The following is a 20,099-nucleotide window of genomic DNA, read 5'->3' as shown; positions in this document are numbered from 1 at the left end:
AGAGAGAGAGAGGGGAGAGATGCGTCCCCGAAAACACACACACGCAGTCAAGTTTGTGTGTAAATGCTCCGACGAGGGAGAGAGGAGAGATGCGTCCCAGAAAACACACACACGCAGTCAAGTTTGTGTGTAAATGCTCCGACGAGGGAGGAGAGATGCGTCCCCGAAAACACACACACGCAGTGAAGTTTGTGTGTAAATGCTCCGACGAGGGAGAGAGAGAGGAGAGATGCGTCCCCGAAAACACACATGAAAATGACCAGACATGAACAATTTAGCTCGTTCAGTACCTTCTTGAGATCACGTGTACAAAAAAATCTAAGGAAATGAATAAAGGGAAGATGATTAAACAGAAGGTTTTGTAGATACAGTACTGAATTCTCCCATCCGGACCAATGCCATTTGAAATATTATTATAGAATATAGAATAGCAGGCCTATAAATTACTTTATTATAGCCAATTTGCACATTTATGGATTGGGCCAAATCTTCTTTCAAATGGCCGAGTTCAATTTGGATTTAGTATCACCAGGCATGCATGAAGAACAGATAATCTACTGTATGTACAGTAGGTTTTTTATTCTTGCAAGAGCTCCGCCATTTTGAAACTGATTCAAATCGGATGGTTGCTAAATGCTCAAAATAAGGGAGACAAGCGAACTGCGCTCCAATATATGCCAATAACATTCAGTTTTGTGGTATATAATAAAGAGTAATAAGAACTAGAAGCCTTTGGGAGGTGTAGTTTTGAAAAATGCCAACGCTCGTTGAAAGCTCTGAATGTCCTCTTCTCAAAATGACTACATTCACCGACGGCCGGTAATTCAAAATGGCCGATTTCCACGATAACACATTTAAAAAAAACTAAAACCTCACTAATAACACTTTAACCTATTGGTAAAATATTGATGAAAATATACATTATAACTGCTGTTGTGACATGGTTATGATGTTTCTTCTTGAATACGTTTGAAATAACGATAATTATGTCAGACAGTGTAGAGAGCTTGATTTATGACGTGATGTCATTTTGTGGAAGAGGTTAACACTTTTACCCGCAAGCTATTACCCGCAACAGTCTGTAGCGAGGCCACCATTATAGATGGGGAACGGTCACCTTGTTTGTAGAGCTATAACTATATTCTATATTATAGCTATGGATACAATACCATGGTAATTTGACAGTAAGAACCTTCCGTTCAAAATGTGAAAAAGAAATAATTGTTTCATCCATACATTCCCGTTATACCGTGGTGAATATAAGTATGGTTTTAGAGCGGTTTAGGGTAATTCCTGGGAGGCTGGTAATAGCCCGCAACGTGTATTATACTAAATGCATTGTCATTTCGTCCCTACACACGCTAGAATAAAAAAATCAAATGCATATGATGGTATTATGTTCCATCATGAATGCATGAAAGGGTGGGGGGGGGGTTTGATGCTTTGATCGTCACCAAAGGAATACGTTGCGGACTAACGTTACACACATACGCTCGGCTCGCAATGAAGACATTCTTGGAACAACGCAAGATTGATATCATATAGCCCTTACCTTGACTAGGATGTACCCCAAAAAGAATATTCCAATTATCTGATCACCATTCCAAGTATTGATGTCCATCGTGTCGCCAACATAATCCACCACACAACATGGATCGGGAGTATTTGATTCTTCTCAATCCGAGCGCTATAACCGCTCGTCTTGCCCGGAGAAAAATAGCCAAACCGGACTCATATAATCAACGCACAGCCCAAGACACAAGGTTTCAAAGGGTGCTCGATACCGCCGCCTGGTAGGATGCGGCCGGTACTGCACCTTCGGAGTCCCAGTATGCCTTTTACAGGCAACATACAGCTCCCTGACATTGAATAGGGTATTAAAATCGAAAAAAAAGGAAAAACGACCCAAAAACGAGAATTCTCATTTATGGCACTGAAAGTGTTAATAGTACCGAGTTCGGTACCCGACCCTAGTGAAAACGCAGACGTGACGAGAGAGAAGGGGAGCGGGAGTGAGGCGTACTTATAGTACTGCTTCTGCTGGGCGGACATGTCCACACGGAGGATCTGCTCCACCTTGGCCGGCAAGGACTTCTCCACGTCCTTCTTGACGCGGCGCAGCAGGAAGGGCTCCAGGACCTTGTGGAGACTCTGGTACCCGTTCTCTCTCCCTTTCCCGTGGTCGTCCTCGAAGTCTTCCCACAGCTCGAACCTGCAAGGGGTGTCAGGATTAGTGGCGATGGGGGGAAACGGCTACAAGTGGCCGTTCTGGAGTTTCAAGCCCGTTAAAAGACACACGCGGCGGAGTTTCGTAGTGATGATCAGGGCATCCGTACAATGACATTGTGATGGTTTGGACATTTATACATCCTTCTTCAGTTTCAGTTTATTTATCTATTTGCAGGGCCAATGCCCATTCCTGGTAGGGTTGTCCCGATATCGATACAAGTATACACACTTATTCAATCAATATCTGAATTGAAAAAATATATTATATAAATAAATTATATAAATACTAACCTACATGCACTTTGCTACTAAGGAATCGTCCTTGCCAATATTACTACGCTAATATGTCTATACTACTATGCACTGTAACATTGTTACTTAGCTGCCAGAGTTGTACCCTTCCTGCTGACTTGTTGTACATAAGTTGTAAAATGTAATATTGGGTATGGTTCCGATAATGTGCTCATGTACAACTAGTCAGAAACAACCGCACCTGATACCACTGGCAATGTGACGTTAACCTCTCGTAGGCCTGCCACGATAACACATTTTGCTGGGCGATTAATTGCCCCCGAAAATATCGCGATAAGCGATATTATTGCGACCGGAGAATTTTTTTAATGCTGGCACTGAATAGATGGGCCCCGGAAACATCGCTTTTATCCCCTTCACTCACACAGGCGGCGGAGGCAACCATGCAAGGCGCCAACCTGCTCATCGGGAGCAGTTAACACATTGGGTGCCACGTTGTTTCCGGGGCCCATCTATTCAGTGCCAGCATTAAACTAATGGAGTCCGTCACCTTGTTTGTAGAGCTATAACTATATTCTATATTATAGCTATGGATGCAATACTATGGTCATTTGACACAGAGTTTCTTCCGGTAAAGATGCAAAAAAATTATTTTCCCATCCATACGTTCCCGTTTTATACCGTGGTGAATATAAGTATGGTTTTAGAGCGGTCTAGGGTAATTCCTGGGAGGCTGGTAATAGCACGCAACGTGTATTATACTAAATGCATTGGCATTTCTTCCCTACACATGCTACAATTAAAAAATCAAATGCATATGATAGGTATTATGTTCCATCATGAATGCATGAAAGGGTGGGGGGGGTAGTTTTTTGATGCTCTGATCGCCACCAACGGCATACGTTGTGGAGTAACGTTACAGTAACACTTTCGGATCGCAATGAAGGCATGCTCAGATCAACGCAAGATTGATATCATATAGCCCTTACCTTGACTAGGATGTGCCCCAAAAAGAATATTCCAATTATCTGATCGCCATTCCAAGTAATTATGTCCATCGTTTCGCCAACATAATCTATCACAAAACACGGATCGGGAGTACTCGATTCTTCTCAATCCGATCGGGACAACCGCTCGACTTGCCCGACAAAGAAAAGTCCGCCCAAATCCATATAATAGACGCACAGCCCAAGACACAATGTTTCAAAGGGTGCTCGATACCGCCGTCTGGTAGGATGCGGCCGGTACTGCACCTTCGGCGTCCCAGTATGTCTTTTACAGGCAAGACCCAGCTCCCTGACATTGAATAGAGTATTAAAATCGGAAAAAAAATTAAAACAACCAAGAAACGTGTTAACATGTGATTGGCACTCAACGGTCGGGCCTCAGAAACATGTTTATCAGTGATTGGCACTGAATGTGTTAAGGGTTTAAGTGTCTTGCTCAAGGACAATTCAACGTGCTGCCTGGGAGGAAACGGAATCCAACCGGGAACCTTCTGATTACCAGACGACGGCTCTACCACCTGAGCTATAGTGTCACCCCTGAGTACTGGAAAAAAATGCCATCGGCACACCCCTAATCCCTGTGAATGTGCCACTTTAAGCCAGTGTCAGCCATCTAATTGATAAGAGATGAAAGCTCAGATTCTCTTCTCAAGGTCTGGAACAGGACGTCACCCGTTGCAATTTGAACTGGTGACATTCTCCTCTCCTTTTCGATCATTAGCAATCTCTTTTACGTATAAATAGCTACATAATAATTGTAGCGCTAGCAATGTGTCACAGGGAACAAGAACACGTACTTGTCAGGCATGAGGAAGTGCAGGAGAGACCAGAGCTCTTTGAGGGAGTTCTGCAGCGGGGTGCCGGTGATGAGGAGCCTGTGGTTGGACCTGAAGTCCATCAGTGATTTGTACAGCAGGGAGTCATCGTTCTTCAGCCGGTGAGCCTCGTCCACCCCCATGAAGGCCCAGTTGATGGCCCCCAGAACCGCCTGGACAGATATCATAATAACCAACCACGTTAGACTGCCATCACTATAATTGGTAAGTATAATTAACTAACACAAAAATAAATCTAGAAATGATTAGATTGAAATGTATTTTATTTAGTGATGCACGATATATCGGCCGCCGATATAATATCAGCCGATATGTCAGTTTTTTTACACATCGGTATCGGTCCGATATCAAGATGGGGCCGATATGATATATATATATATATATATTTTTTACATGTTTTGGCCTTAAATAGTTTCAAAATATCAGTCATTTCTGAAAATAAGTTACAAAGGTAAAAAAAAAAAAAAAAAAATGCGTTTTGGAGATAGCTCTTTATAGAAAACACTTTTTTATGATAATCAAATAAAGAGCTATTTTCCAAAACGCATTATTTAATTTTTTTTACTTTTGTAACTTATTTTCAGAAATGACTGATATTTTGAAACTATAAGGCTATATGTCCACAGCGGACGTTTTATGAGTTGTCAGCTCCTTTCTGTCATTCATTTCTACACTGGAGAAGAGTCAGGCGCGCTCCTCTTCCCAGAGCCGCGCCTCACATTTTATGAGCTCTCGACGGCAGCGTTTTTGGCGGAGCGCTCCCAGCTCATAAAGTTGAAAGTAGTTAAACTTTTGGAAAAGCAGCACGCTCATCAATGTAACTCATCAAGGAAGGGGCGGAGCCGCGGCTGGCGCGAGCTCTGGGGAGACCCAGAAAAACGCGTGGAACTTTTTTTTCTTCTTTTTTCAAAGCGGTCAGCCTAAAAAAAAAAGGCTATTAGTGGACACATAGCCTAAGGCCAAACCATGTAAAAAAGAAAAAGAAAAATGCGTTTTGGAAAATAGCTCTTTATAGAAAACACTTTTTTATGATAATCAAATACAGAGATATCGACATCGGTAAATATCGGTATCGGCCAGAACAGCAATATTAATATCGGTTATCGGTATCGGCCACAATTTTCACATCGGTGCATCACTAATTTTATTTATATTTTCCTCATCTAAAAGGCCAAGACATATTTTTTTTTATCCACCTTTTCCATTCTTCTCCCATCCCAATTCCATCGTGCCAATTCTTCCCTCCCCTGTCTTGAACGTTGCTCGCATATGCCCCCCACTGGCCAGTTGTAGGGAGGATAGAAGCCTTGCATCACGTGTCCCCTCCGGTACACGAGGAGGCAGCCTGTCACATCTTTTCACCTGCCAGTTCGGACTCTCATTGGCGAGGTGTAACGTGTGGGAGGCTCACACTACCCCGCCATTTCCTGTCTCTGCTGTGCAGGCGTCCCCAACCGACCTGTAGGAGTCGCTGTCCACAATGTCCAGATTACCACCCATCGACTTCCACCTGCTAATTCTGCCAATTGAATTAGTATGACGGCTGGCCCAAGCCCGAGGCACCACAGACAGCCCGAGTCGAACCCGGTGTCTCTTGCGTTGGTGACAAGCGCAATGTCCGCTGCGCCACCCAGCCGCCCAAAGGCCAAGAGATCTATGCTTCTGACTAAATTATTTTGAGTTTTGTTTATGTGCAATTACATGTATTACATAAATATATATTATATACGAATACCATGTGTATGTAAATAGATTAGATTCAAATTAGGGATGTTCGATATTGGCTTTTTTACCGATATAGTCCAACTCTTAATTTCCGATATCAACAGATAAATTGATCCCCCCCCCCCCAAAAAAACAGAATAATTTCAGGTAATTAACATTACTTATTACATGGCGTTTTAACATTCGCCAAAATGCTTGATTGTGATTGGTCAATAGCGCTCGGTTGCCCCTGACATAGGGCTGGGCGATATGACGATATTATATAAATATCGGGTACAGTTCATAAATACTTTTTAAACATATCGTGGACATCGTGATGTTCCTCACAATCCCTCACATCAGTTTATAAGCCGCCGCAGTTGAGATGACTTACTTTGGCGCAGCGCTCTACTCTCTCGTCTCTCCCTCTCAAAGAAAAAGAATACACACACTCGCCCCAACCTACGTCATGTACACGCCCATACACACACACACACCCAGAGAGGCGGTGCTACAGGTTTGTTTGGAGGACTCTACTCGAGGAAACAGGGAACGGGGATACGACAGCGTGAGAGAAGTGGACAGAGCTTCACGAGTTTAAACGTTAGCCATACGTGTTTTATTCAGAAATGGCAATGGAATATGGAGACACCGAGGTGGATGAACTGGTAGTAGCCTCGCGTTCTAACCGTTAGCATTGCGGCTAGCGCAAATGAGCTAATAAGGCACTGAATTCATACAGTAGCTTGTTAGCTAGCATCAAATATATATATGATGATGATGGACACACGTTTACAGTGTTTTGTTTACCAGTAGGATGTTATAACATTGCTGATAATAAAAACCATAAGTCTAAACTATCAAGTCTCCCGTGATTTTATATTATTTACTATATATTAAAAGTATAGGCGGACCATTCCTTGGTTACAAGATTATTATTTTCTCACAGTAGTGTGTGTGTATTTTTGGCTAAAGTGGATAGAAAACAGTACTGTGCAAAAGTCTTAGGCACCCAAGAATATTTATATAAATTGTCTTAGATGTTAATACACATTTTTCTGTATTAGTGTGTCAGTAGACTACTCTTTTAGATTTTTTGAAATGTTTAATTAAATTATTTTTGAAAGCATCTTCATGGTTTAATGCAGACATGTTGCAGGGACTATTTTAATCGTCATGTTGGTGTGACTGTAAGCTTCAAATCAATCATTTTTAAGAGCTTTAGAGGAAATGTCAAAATATCGTGATGTACATCGTGTATCGTGACATAGCCAAAAAATATCGTGATATCATTTAGAGGCCATATCGCCCAGCCCTACCCTGACAGCGGTCAATTATTTCTAGATAATTCACCGCTGTCAGGGGCAACGCGCAATAATGACCGCCGTTAGGGGCAACAGAGCGCTATTGACCAATCACAATCAAGCATTTTGATCGCAGTCACGAAAGCTAAGCTTTACAGCTGCACTACATCAGGTGCAATCAAGTCCACACCTGCCGGCGAGGAGCAACAGAACAACTGCGTCTGCATTTGATCTCGTCTTGTCGATGGTGTAAAGTGAATTGTATATTGTTAGTAAGTTAGCCCTGTAATAAGCGGGATAATATATAGCTATACTCGGTCATTGTCGCAAAATAATTGACCTTCACTGCGTTTTAGTGATGCACGATATATCGGCCGCCGATATAATATCGGCCGATATGGCAGTTTTTTTACACATCGGTATCGGTCCGATAAATATGGGAAGATATTTAAAAAAAATATATATATTTAAATATATATATATATATATGTATATATTTTTTTCTTTTTTTTTTTAACATGTTTTGGCCTTAAATAGTTTCAAAATATCAGTCATTTCGGAAAAAAAGTTACAAAAGTAAAATAATTATGCGTTTTGGAAAATAGCTCTTTATTTGATTATCATAAAAAAGTGTTTTCTATACAGAGATATCGACATCGGTAAATATCGGTATCGGCCCGAACAGCAATATTAATATCGGTTATCGGTATCGGCCACAATTTTCACATCGGTGCATCACTACTGCGTTTAGAACACCTCCGCTGCACCTCGGTGTTCCAGAATGCAGTGTCGGTCAATTATTTTGCGACAATGACCTCGTAGCTATACATTATCCCTTACATATCTCTTGTCGTGGAATTAACACAACATTATGCATGCTTTTGACAATAAATAAAATAAGAATTTGTTCTTACTTGCTTGCCTGGGTAAATAAATAAAGGTTAAATAAATGTAAAAAAAAGAAAATAAATTTTTGAAAACAGATACCGATAATTTCCGATATTACTTTTTAATGCCAATATCGGCCTATAATATTGGCAGGCCGATAATATCGGACATCCCTAATTCAAATCTATTGTCATTATACAGCACAAGTACAGTACAACGAAAAGAAGTTTGGCATCCAACCAGAGTGAAAATGTAACAGTAAAGTGCAATAGTAATGTACAGGTGATTAGACTGGGTATAAAATATATAGATTAGTAATACTGGGTATAGTGCTAATCAGATGTATGTACAGGGTTGTAATATTAATATGTACAGTGTATACAGGTATAAAGACAGTATGGTAGTAGCCATACTGGCCAGCAGCGTAGCTGCTATACATGACTTGTAGCTGCTATAAATTAGTTGTAGCTGCTAGGGGTGTAACGGTACACAGAAGCCACGGTTCGGTACGTACCTCGGTATTGGGGTCACGGTTCGTTACGAGTTCGGTACAACAGGAAAGAAATATCTATAATTATTATTATATATTTATAATTATTATTAAATAGAATAATATTCTATAGGCTTGCCGTGGTAGTCAGTGATACTGGTGTCATTCTGTGTTCAGGCATCCACCGAGTAAATTAATTGCCTACTGCCCCCTTAACTCATTCTCTGCCACGCTGTTTCTGGGATATGGCTATGCGCTGCCACGCATTAAACCAATGGAGTCAGTCAGTGTTTGCAGGGCTATAACTATATTCTATATTATAGCTATGGATGCAATACTATGGCCCATTTGACATCGAGTATCTATCGGTCAAGATGTGAAAAAGAAAAAAGAATTCCATCCATACATTCCCGTTTTATACCGTGGTGAATATAAGTATGGTTTTAGAGCGGTTTAGGGTAATTCCTGGGAGGCTATAGCCTGCGACGTATATTATACTAAATCCATTGGCATTTCGTCCCTACACACACACACACACACTACAACAAAAAATTCAAATGCATATGATCTGTATTATGTTCCATCATGAATGCATGAAAGGGGGGGGGGGTCGTTTCTGATTAATTGATGGTCAATAACGGCATTAGTTAGTACAACAACATACGCTGATCAGGGCGATGGCTATGAAAACAAGGCACATTCAGGCTGAAATTGACGTTAAATTGCCCTTACCTGTGGCCAATGGGATTCCAAAAAGAATATTCCAATTTGATTGCCATCTGGTAGATCGTATGTCCATTTGGCCCACGACATAACCCACCACAGCATAATGAATCGGGGTCCCGAAAACTATTCAATGCGATCGGGTGAAGCCCTAGTTTCAGGTTACTAGAAAAGTCCGCCCGGACCAATATAATCGACAGAGTTTCAAAGGATGTGCAATACCGGCCGCATCCTACCAGGCGGCGGTATTGGACTTTTGCGATCTCAGACTCATTCCCTATGGTAACACTAAGGTCTCTGGATGAATAATGAATAAAAATATCGGGAAAAAAAGAGAAAGAGTTAACAACTTATGCAACAACTTAGTTTCAGTTTCACTTGTAGAGAGGATTTAACTTCAGGTGAAGCAGAGACCGAAGAAGACTAGAGAACAGATGACATGTTACACAACAATGGCAGAGGATTTATCAATATTTCAGATTTAAACACTGTAGCAGCTCAACTGGAGAGGAGCTCAGTGCTTTTTTTCTTTCTCCGATCAGCTGTGAGAAAGTCTGCGGGAGAAAGTTAGCGTGTGTGCACGTCTTTGCATTGGTTACCATTATTGGGCGAACAAGAAAACTTAAAGAAAACTGTAAAATTGATAATAATGACCCTGCTGTGTTACAATTACAAACATATAATTCATTCATGGTTTTGTTTTAGGGACACGAAAGGCTGTAGTAAACGGGAGGCAAGGAGGGGAGAGCCGAGTGTGTCAGTGCGTGTTGTTGTCATCGTGCCTAAGCTTCAACGTTTTATTCATCATCTACATTTGGCAATACAAGCTTAATATTCAACGTTAAAGATCAATGTAAGCTAGTGTAAAGTAAAGTAAAGATATTGAGCATAGATTGTAAAATGTGCAACCCTAGTTTCACCTAGTGGTATGAGACGTATTCTTCGTATGGCTGTGCGTACCGCACGTGGCACCTGTACCGTAAATTCGCGGGACGAATACACGTACCATTATACCCCTAGTAGGTGCCGAGTACATGAGTTGTAGCTGCTATAAATGAGTTGTAGCTGCTATAAATGAGTTGTAGCTCCTATAAATGACTTGCAGCTGCTATAAATGAATTGTAGCTGCTATAAATGACTTGTAGCTGCTATAAATGAGTTATAGCTGCTATAAATGAGTTGTAGCTGCTATAAATGAGTTGTAGCTCCTATAAATGACTTGCAGCTGCTATAAATGAATTGTAGCTGCTATAAATGAATTGTAGCTGCTATAAATTACTTGCAGCTGCTATAAATGAGTTGTAGCTGCTATACATGACTTGTAGCTGCTATAAATGAGTTTTAGCTGCTATAAATGAGTTGTAGCCGCTATAAATGAGTTGTAGCCGCTATAAATGAGTTTTAGCTGCTATAAATGAGTTGTAGCTGCTATACATGAGTTGTAGCTGCTATAAATGAGTTTTAGCTGCTATAAATGAGTTGTAGCTGCTATACATGACTTGTAGCTGCTATAAATGAGTTGTAGCTGCTATACATGACTTGTAGCTGCTATAAATGAGTTGTAGCTGCTATACATGACTTGTAGCTGCTATAAATGGATTTCAACACATACCTTGTCTTTCAGTACAATCTCATACGTGGTTAAAAGTACATTGAAGCGAATTCTCTTCGTCTGTTGATTCACCCACTCGTAATCGCGGATCTGTCTCAAAACAAAACAGAAGAACAGGGACGAGACACGTTAGCCTAACATTCACCGTAACGCCGTAAACCAAAGTTGTCTTTTTTTCTTTTTTAAACCGTTGTGAAATCCGCTGTACCGTTTTGCGGCTCATGACGTCCCCGAGATAGACCACCACGTTCATGTCGGGGGCCCAGATCTCGAACTCCCTCTGCCACGAGGTGAGAGTGGACAGGGGCACCACCACCAGGGAGGGCCCGAACAGCTGGTGCTGATGGAACAGGTAGGACAGGAAGGAGATGGTCTGGATGGTCTTGCCCAGGCCCATCTCGTCCGCGAGTATCACACTGTTGCACCTGAGGAGTGAGAGAAGACACAAGTCGTTATTGGACCTCACGTTCACAAGCTCTACGTACATAGTATACATACTACTAGAAACAAGATCAAAAGACCGGCCAGTTGCTTTCGTGTGGCGCCGGGTCTGGTGGTCTCCATGTTAGTGCTACAGGGAGTATGTGGATATCATCTGAAACTAGAGACCCTGAGGAATCTAGAGATACCAGCTGGTCTGCCAACTCTGCCAGCTCCAAATTGTAACCCTATAAATTGATATATAAATTGGCCTCACTGTAGTAAATGAATTGATGAACCTCACCCTGAAACTAGAGATGTGGGCCAATAAGAGAGTTTATGGTGTGTCTTTGTACATTGACGATAAGGGAGGGGGGGGGGGGGGGTTCTGAGCCACAATCATGATGATGCTTATACATTTGTGCTTTCTCCGGTTATTATGGAAAACACTCATTCCCAATTACAAATAATTATTCGTTATTACCAGATATTGGTAATTAGTGCTTTCTCCGGTTATTATGATGTCCCTGAGAAAACAACAACCAATTACAAATAATTACTCGTCAAATTCCCGGGAAACTTCTGGTTATTACTACATTATTAAACAGTAATTACCCTATAATGTGTGTACCGTAATAAGAAGTTCTACCCACATGCTTCTCTTCCAAACGATGTAGTAAGAAAATGTATCATTATTATAGGCGTAAGATAATTAAACCATCTGCTTTTACCTGCACCAGGAGTGAGCCAACCAGTTCATGCCGTCCAGCTGGTAATCTCTGAGCTGCAGATTGTCGTCTCCAATATAATTTGGCTGCTTCTTCAATGGAGAGAACCTAGGCCTCTGTTTCAGCACCTGCAGTCAAGAGGTAGAAAGTCATGTTTTATCACAGTGTTCAGTTTTTCGACAATATAGAATAAAAAGCTTGACTGGGAGATAAGAGGTGAGATTATGAATGAATTAGGGCTGGGACTTTATCGCATTAATTTCGATTAATTAACTACAGAAAGAATGAAAAGTTAAAAAAATTGATGCATTCAATCGCATGATGATTTTTCTTTATTGTGTAAGAATGTTACCTTTCAAAGTAGACCAGACTCATGCATGTGCTATAAGTATAAAGTATAATAAATGGCAAATTACTTTTTCTTAGTCTGGTTTGTTCATGAAAAATCAAATAAGAGAAATTGAGATCAATCAAGCAATAGGTTTTTTTTTCCAATTGTCAACTGTTCTGGAATGTACTTGAAAGTACTGCGTTTTACTTTTACCTCAAAAGTGCTTGAGTTTACAAAAGTTCCTTTGCGCTATATATATATATATATATATATATATTATTCCTAAAATTGCTGCACTTTGTTAAAAATTGCATTGATCTGTTGGTCTGTGTAGTATCTAATACAGGATTTTGCTGCTTAAACGTATGTATATTCATTGATACTCGTATACCAAAATTCATTTGAATTGAACAATTTAGCTTTTCGCATTAAATGTTGATATTTGTAGGCTATTTGTATTTATTTATTAACAGAGTTAAACAAAAGTAAAAAAAAAAAAAAACATAACCATATTGTGAAGGAGAAGTTAGAAGCCTAGAGACTTAAGGCGCTCCCATAGTCCAGCAGACTGTACACAGAGCAGACTCCGCGGATGTCCGCGCGGACGTCCGCGCGGACTCTTGAGCTTTGATCTCAGCCGACAGCAGACCCACAGGTGCGACGCTCCTATTTTCTGACGCGCGGACATCCGCGCCGCTGACTTGGTGTCACACAAAATGCTGCTCGGCGTTTTGGTTGACATTGAACTGCATTAAATGTGACACTGCGCGAGCGATTGGTGGCGCGAGGAGAGAGATGAGCCTGTGAAGCTCTCTCTCTCTCTCTCTGGTGGCGCGAGGAGAGAGATGAGCCCGTGAAGCTCTCTCTCTCTCTACATCTCTCTTCTCTCTCTCTCTCTCTCTCTCTACCTCTCTCTCTCTCCACATGTCTCTCTCTCTCCCCCGCTGATAATGTTCCCTCTGATCTGCCAGTACAGTAGAACAGACAGAATTGTGGGAAATGTAGTAAAACTGGTGCGAGAAATGTAGGAAATAGACCGCGGACATCCGCTGAGATCTGCTCGACTATGAAAGCTCAAAGAGCCGCGCGGACATCCGCGGAGTCTGCTCTGTGTACAGTCTGCTCGACTATGGGAGCACCTTTAGAGAACTTCCCCCGTTTTGTCAAATCAAAACATACAAATATACATAATATTTAAAAAAATACCAGTAATACAACCAGTAATACATTCAAAAGTAGAGATGTTCCGATACAATTTTTTCCTTCCCGATCCGATTCCGATCCGATACCAGTGCATACATACAAATAATTATATAAATTATACTTTTTTTTTAATATACAGATACTGTTTTATATATACTGTTTTTTAGTAATAACTAGAAAGTAATGCTATTTATTCAACAGGTGATTGTATAGATTAGTATTAGTATCATTAATCAATGAGTATGGGGCTGCGGCACTGCAGATATACCCTACTCCAATGATCCGCACGGACGTTAGACGGTGTTGCACTCGCTACCCAGTCTGTTAGTAGCAGAGGCTCTGGCTAGTATTAACGTTCATGTTGTGATTTTCGATGCAAAATAAATATTCAACATACTCTTTTGAGACTCCGCCTCAGACTCTTATCCTTTGGCAATTGGAACTTGCTGTACTTTGCTTGCATGTCTGCAGCCATTATTGCTAGATTATGAATAGCACCAACCTTAGCCACGGTACCGTTATCATGCTAAGCTAGCTGACCTAGCTCGTCTTCCCCGGATTGCCATTTGATAACGTTAGTCAGCTACCGTGGGTGCATTATTGTTGATAGACTGACAGTGTCAGGTCCTGGAGAAAGGACAGGCGATCATCTGATTTGATGTAACGTTAAAGCGGATGTTGTTCCAACTAGCTAGCTTTTCAGCTAATGCTATCATAACACCAGCAAGCAAAACACATCCCGTCCGAGCTCCCTGTCACACCGCACTGTCGGGGACAATGGAATTTAAGAAAGTGTATCTGCTGTTAAAATGACAAACAGCATCACACTTTAAAACACGTTCATTTTATAATCCTCACTCTCCGCAGGAGATAAATGACGTCATGGGATCGGAGGCTAGAATCTACGTGTACTCGCCGATACCGATACCAGCATTTTAGGCAGTATCGGCGGCATTTCCGATACTGGTATCGGTATCGGAACAACTCTATTCAAAAGATGTGTTAACACAAACATACATACATGCATATACTGTATACTGCGTACATAATACATAACCACCCACCCACCTGCCTACAAACCTACCCACCCACATAACCAAATGCATACCTAGTGTACATGTATGACCTATTTATCTATCTACTACTTTTGGATATGAGCATTTTTTTGTAGTTTACTTTAAAAATAAGCAGAGATGGAGATTTCCTCAGCATAGGATCAGCTGTATTCCAAAGATTGGACCCTCTATACCTCACTGACAACTGCCTAAGTGAAGTACCACAATAAGGTATATGCAGGTCCCTGGACTGACATGTAACATATGAATGATCATCCGAATTAAAAGAAGAAAAAAACTATTAAAACCATTTGGTAGATTGTGATATCATAAATGCATTTGTACACAAATATACATATCTGTAAAGAATTAACCTCAGACTGTCAGAATGTTTAGTTTCTTGAAAAGAGGAGCAGATGGTTCAAATCGATCTGAGAGGGTTGCCAGTCTAACAAATCTTTATTGAAGTAAAATCATTTTTTGAAGATGAGATGAATGAGTGCTAGCCCATATTATGTTAGAATAAGATATGCAAGGAAAGATCAGACTATAATAGATGATTAAAAAACGTCACTGATTAATAGCTTTTCCTCCTTTCTCGAATAACTTTTACCTTTATTACAAAATATAATAAAATTAGATTCTACATTTAACGATAGTTTATTAGTCTGGAACCAATCTGAGACACAAGATAAACCATCATTGGCTTCCCTAATTAACACATTCTGTGCCACGCCTCTTCCGGGAAACGGCTATGCTCATGCCACCCATTAAACCAATGTAGCCCGACACCTTGTTTGTAGAGCTATAACTATATTCTATATTATAGCTATGGATACAATACTATAGTCATTTGACACTGGGTTTCTTCCAGTCAAGATGCAAAAAAGAAAAAAAAAATCCATATGCATATGATCGGTATTATGTTCCATCATGAATGCATGAAAGGGTGTGTGGGGGGGGGGGTTGTTTTTCGATGCTTTGATCGTCACCAACGGAATGTTATGGAGTAGCGTTACACACATACGCTCGGATCACAATGAAAACAAAGATTGATACCATATAGCCCTTACCTCGACTAGGATGTACCCCGAAAAGAATATTCCAATTATCTGATCGCCATTCCAAGTATTGATGTCCATCGTTTCGCCAACATAATCCAACACAAAATACACCACGGGAGTAATTGTTTCTTCTCAATCCGAGCATTAGAACCACTACACTTGTACGACAAAGAAAAGTCCACCCGGACCGATATAATCGACGCACAGCCCAAGGCTCAACGTTTCAAATGGTGCTCGATACCACCGCCTGGTAGGATGCGGCCGGTACGGTACCTTCGGATTCCCAGTATGCATTTTTCAGGCAACACACAGCTCCCTGAGATTGAATAGGGTATTAAAATCGAAAAAAAGGTTAAACGACCCAGAAACGAGAATCTTCGTTTATGGCACTGAACGGTTGGGGCCCAGAAACTAGAATTCTCGTGAACGGCACTGAATGTGTTAATACTGCAAAATTCTCATGTGACATTATAATGTTGGTGTCATCAGCAAACAAGATCGAGAATACAAAAAGCTAAATCATTTACCGTAATTCCTCTAATAGTAACCGGGTCTCAAATACAAGCCGGGTCTCTATTAATGGCCGGGTGCGCTCTTAAGCTAAGCAATTATAAGCCGGCCTCCTAATACAAGCCGGGTTACTAATATACTGAGCTGCATACTGAGCTAGTTACTTGATTTCACTTTGAAAACGTTGAAATGACCAGTGACCACCTGTAATTGCACTATTTCATACAGTACTTGGTTTCAATAAATGAACCCAGTACATTTTACTGGGTTCAAACTGACACAAAATGTTGATTTATTCATTATGATCCGTTTGAAAATTTTAAATATAGGCCTCCCTCTTATACAGGCCTCCTCCTAATACAAGCCTGGTACCCGCTACAGTTGAAACAAATACAAGCCGGGGTTACTATTAGAGGAATTACGGTATATAAATCAAAAATAAAAGGGGGCCAAGTATAGAGTCCTGAGGAACCCCACAGACTAGCTTTGCCCTGTCAGAGTCATCGCTATTAATGGAAACAAACTGTTCCCTATTATAAAGATAGTCACTGAGCCATTTAATCGCAATGCGATTAAAATGTGATTAATAATTCTATAAAAATTTGTAATCGAGTCCCACCACTAGAATGAATACATACTTTACAGTCTTTTGAGGGGACCGTTTTGTTGGAGCTTCGGTTGTGGAAGCTATCTATACAGTGCTGGAACTTCTTGCTGAGCAGGGCGCCGTCTTCCCAGCTGCACTCTCCGTAGGGCAGGCCCATCCACTTACAGAGGTACTCCGGCTCATCGGACGATGATGCCGTCTTGTGAGCTAATGCATAAAAAGACAACCAGAGAGCACATTAGACCTGCCAATAAGGGTAATTTTCACACTATTCTCAAACATAACTGTGACATGAAAAGAACTTAACACAAGACAGAAACCAACAGCGTAGACGTTTTACTACCAATTTGCACAGTAGCTTTAGTTATTATTTAGAGGAATGGCTTACAGGGAAAGTCAGAGGGTCCTTCGGTCTTCCCCGTTTTTGTTGCTGAGACAAAGAAACATCGATTAGGATAACTTCAAAAGAGCCTACAGTAATATGTAGGGGTGTAACGGTACACAGAAGCCACGGTTCGGTACGTACCTCGGTATTGGGGTCACGGTTCGGTACGAGTTCGGTACAACAGAAAAAATATATTTATAATAATTATTATTCATATAATTTTTTTGTAATTTTTTTTATATATATATAATTATTATTATTAAATAGAATACTTTTCTATAGGCTTGCCGTGGTAATTAGTGATACTGGTGTCATTCTGTGTTCAGGCATCCACTTGCTTACTGCCCCTTTAAACTTATCCTTGCTAAGTTTCAGTTTCACTTCCAGAGAGAATTTTACTTCACGACCAGACTGAACTAGAGAACAGATGACATATTACAAGAATGGCAGAGGATTATTTGGATTTAAACAGTGGAGCTCAGATGATCTGTCCGGAAAAGTAGGTTTCTTCTTTTTATTTGATTGTGCACCTGTGAGTCCAGCGGGCCGCGGGGAGAATGTTGATGTGTTTGTTGGCGTGTGTGTGTGTCGGCGACACGTGTGTGTTTAACTTTCTTTCCATTGGTTTCATTTGGTTAACGTTATTGGGCGCACAAGAAAACTGTAATAACCCTGCAGCTGTTCCAATTGTAAATGTGCCTTTCTCCTCCGTGCACTTTCACCGCTCTGAAGTCTGACTCGGTGTGCCCGGCTCACACGGACCTCGCGAGTGCCTGCATGTGGGTGTGTTTGCGCTGTGGGGCGTATTCGTCGCATGGGTGCGCGTACCGCACCGTGACGGCCGTACCGTAAATTCGCGGGACGAATACACGTACCGTTACACCCCTAGTAATATGCCAAACAAAGAAATCCAACTAGGAAACGTTGAAACAAGGCATGGCAATATATTAATATTATATTGAAATTCTTTATTTGGAATTACCCCTTGAGATTAACCATCTCGTTTTCAAGGGGGTCCACAATTAAATGCAGACCAGAACATGAAAGGCTGTTCCTTCTTACCGACGATTCTCTCCACAATTTGGAACTGCTTGTTCAAGTCGGAGACAAGCTCCTGCTGACAGTTGTGATACTCTATATCCTCGGGGGAAGCCCTTCTCATCCTACGGATTTGAAAAAAAAGATTGAGAGATGAGTAGCTAGGGAAATTACTGTGTCCGAATTTATGACTAAACACGGATACAAAAACAATTATGAAAATACATTTTGATAAAACTAGTGGCAATATGAAATATAAAAGGAATAATATGTGTATATGTATGTGTGTATGTGTGCCAGCCATGGTTGGGTATTAGAAAAGTAGTTAACATTAGCTAGAATACTGTGAACACAACAGGGAGTTGTTTGCAATATGTAATTGTGGTTGTATCCGTCTTTGTAGAAACAATTGGACAATGTTTGACACGTAAGGCAGTGTCGATTCTGAAAGGCTTAGGGAGCGGCTATGTTGATGCGTGGTTACATTTTTGGCCTTCGCAACCACTTTGATGTCAGAGTATAAATTAGGCCCTTACAGTATGAAAACAGAAGATTCTTACCAAGCATAGAGCTCCTCCATCTTCTTCTTGTAGTTGTCCAGTTTCTTCAGTCCCTTGACCTTCTGCTCCGTCAGTGAGTCCATGCTCTCCCAGGTGTTGTGGATGTAGGACCAGCCTTTCCACTTGATCAGATACTGGGTCTCTCCCTCGTCCTTCTCCGGGTCAAAGTCAGCCCCGGGGTCTCCGTTCTCCGCCACCGCGTACTGGGTAGTGGGAGCACCGGTGACTAGGACGGAAAACACACAAGACATTTCTCAATGTGACTGCTACGTATTGCATCCCTTATATCACCACCTTAGGAGTAGTAACGCTACACAGCGTTGGCTGGCGGTTAGCTATATGGGTGTCAACGTTAACCTCTTAAGCCAGATCGGTACCGGGCCAAGATTTATTTCATGTCACAAATAGATCAATACAGTCCGCATTAAGCAATGTTTTTTTTTTTTCAAATGTAGCCAAGAGTAAAGACCCTAACCCTATAAGCGACCTTGGGTCCTCTGAAAGGCGCTATATAAAACGAAGTATTATTATTATTATCAAAACAGCTGTCAATGTGTATATTTTCAGCACTACGTTTGTTTAGCAATGATTGAAAAAGTTGAAAATGATGAGAAAGTGTTATTAGCTAAATACGAGCTTATAAAAATCTCTGCGCATTGCATCGAAAACCGGATGATTTAGACGTGAGGACATGACGCCGTCATGAAATTGTTGTAAGAAAGAGGGCTTTTGATGGACGTCGAAATTTCATAAAACTACACCACCCAGACAAAGCTGCAGCCGCTTGACATGAAATAATTATATTGGCAAAATTGGAAAATCCTGAACGTTATTGCCATAAAATACAACGTATATCGTTTCTTTACCTTTCTGTGAACGTCTAGAAAAAAACTGTCACAATCTGGAAAAAAATGCGGGAGCTATGGACATTATACAAAAGGAACTGTACTTACAGTAGATTTAATTCACGGTATTTGCTGCCCTGTAACGGGCGCCTGGTGATACTAAATCCAGATTGACCTCTGCCATTGGAAAGAGGAGATTTGAGCCAATCCATAGATGTATGACTTGGCCATAATAAGGTAATTTATTCTACAAACGAATTTGTAAAATACTAAGCATGTTATCAATACTAGTCAGACAACATTATAAA

The 20,099-nt window shown here is 40.9% G+C and overlaps 1 protein-coding gene across 3 annotated transcripts in view; it reads right to left on the bottom strand.

Moving 5' to 3' along the window:
* chd2 (chromodomain helicase DNA binding protein 2) overlaps window positions 1-20,099 on the bottom strand; it is a 93,187-nt gene that overhangs the window by 47,988 nt on the left and 25,100 nt on the right. For all 3 annotated transcript variants that reach the window (XM_084334854.1, XM_084334855.1, XM_084334856.1), the window contains 9 exons: window positions 18,947-19,172; window positions 18,411-18,511; window positions 17,352-17,393; window positions 16,995-17,170; window positions 12,197-12,321; window positions 11,254-11,470; window positions 11,046-11,135; window positions 4,286-4,476; window positions 2,024-2,212 (listed from right to left, as the gene is read on the bottom strand). In XM_084334854.1, the coding sequence (XP_084190980.1) occupies window positions 2,024-2,212; window positions 4,286-4,476; window positions 11,046-11,135; window positions 11,254-11,470; window positions 12,197-12,321; window positions 16,995-17,170; window positions 17,352-17,393; window positions 18,411-18,511; window positions 18,947-19,172 (1,357 nt within the window). The remainder of the gene's footprint in view (window positions 1-2,023; window positions 2,213-4,285; window positions 4,477-11,045; window positions 11,136-11,253; window positions 11,471-12,196; window positions 12,322-16,994; window positions 17,171-17,351; window positions 17,394-18,410; window positions 18,512-18,946; window positions 19,173-20,099) is intronic.

Source organism: Notolepis coatsorum (genome assembly GCF_963971535.1).
Source record: "Notolepis coatsorum genome assembly, chromosome: 18".
Lineage (NCBI taxonomy): Eukaryota > Metazoa > Chordata > Actinopteri > Aulopiformes > Paralepididae > Notolepis > Notolepis coatsorum.
This window is presented reverse-complemented; position numbering and strand designations above follow the sequence as displayed.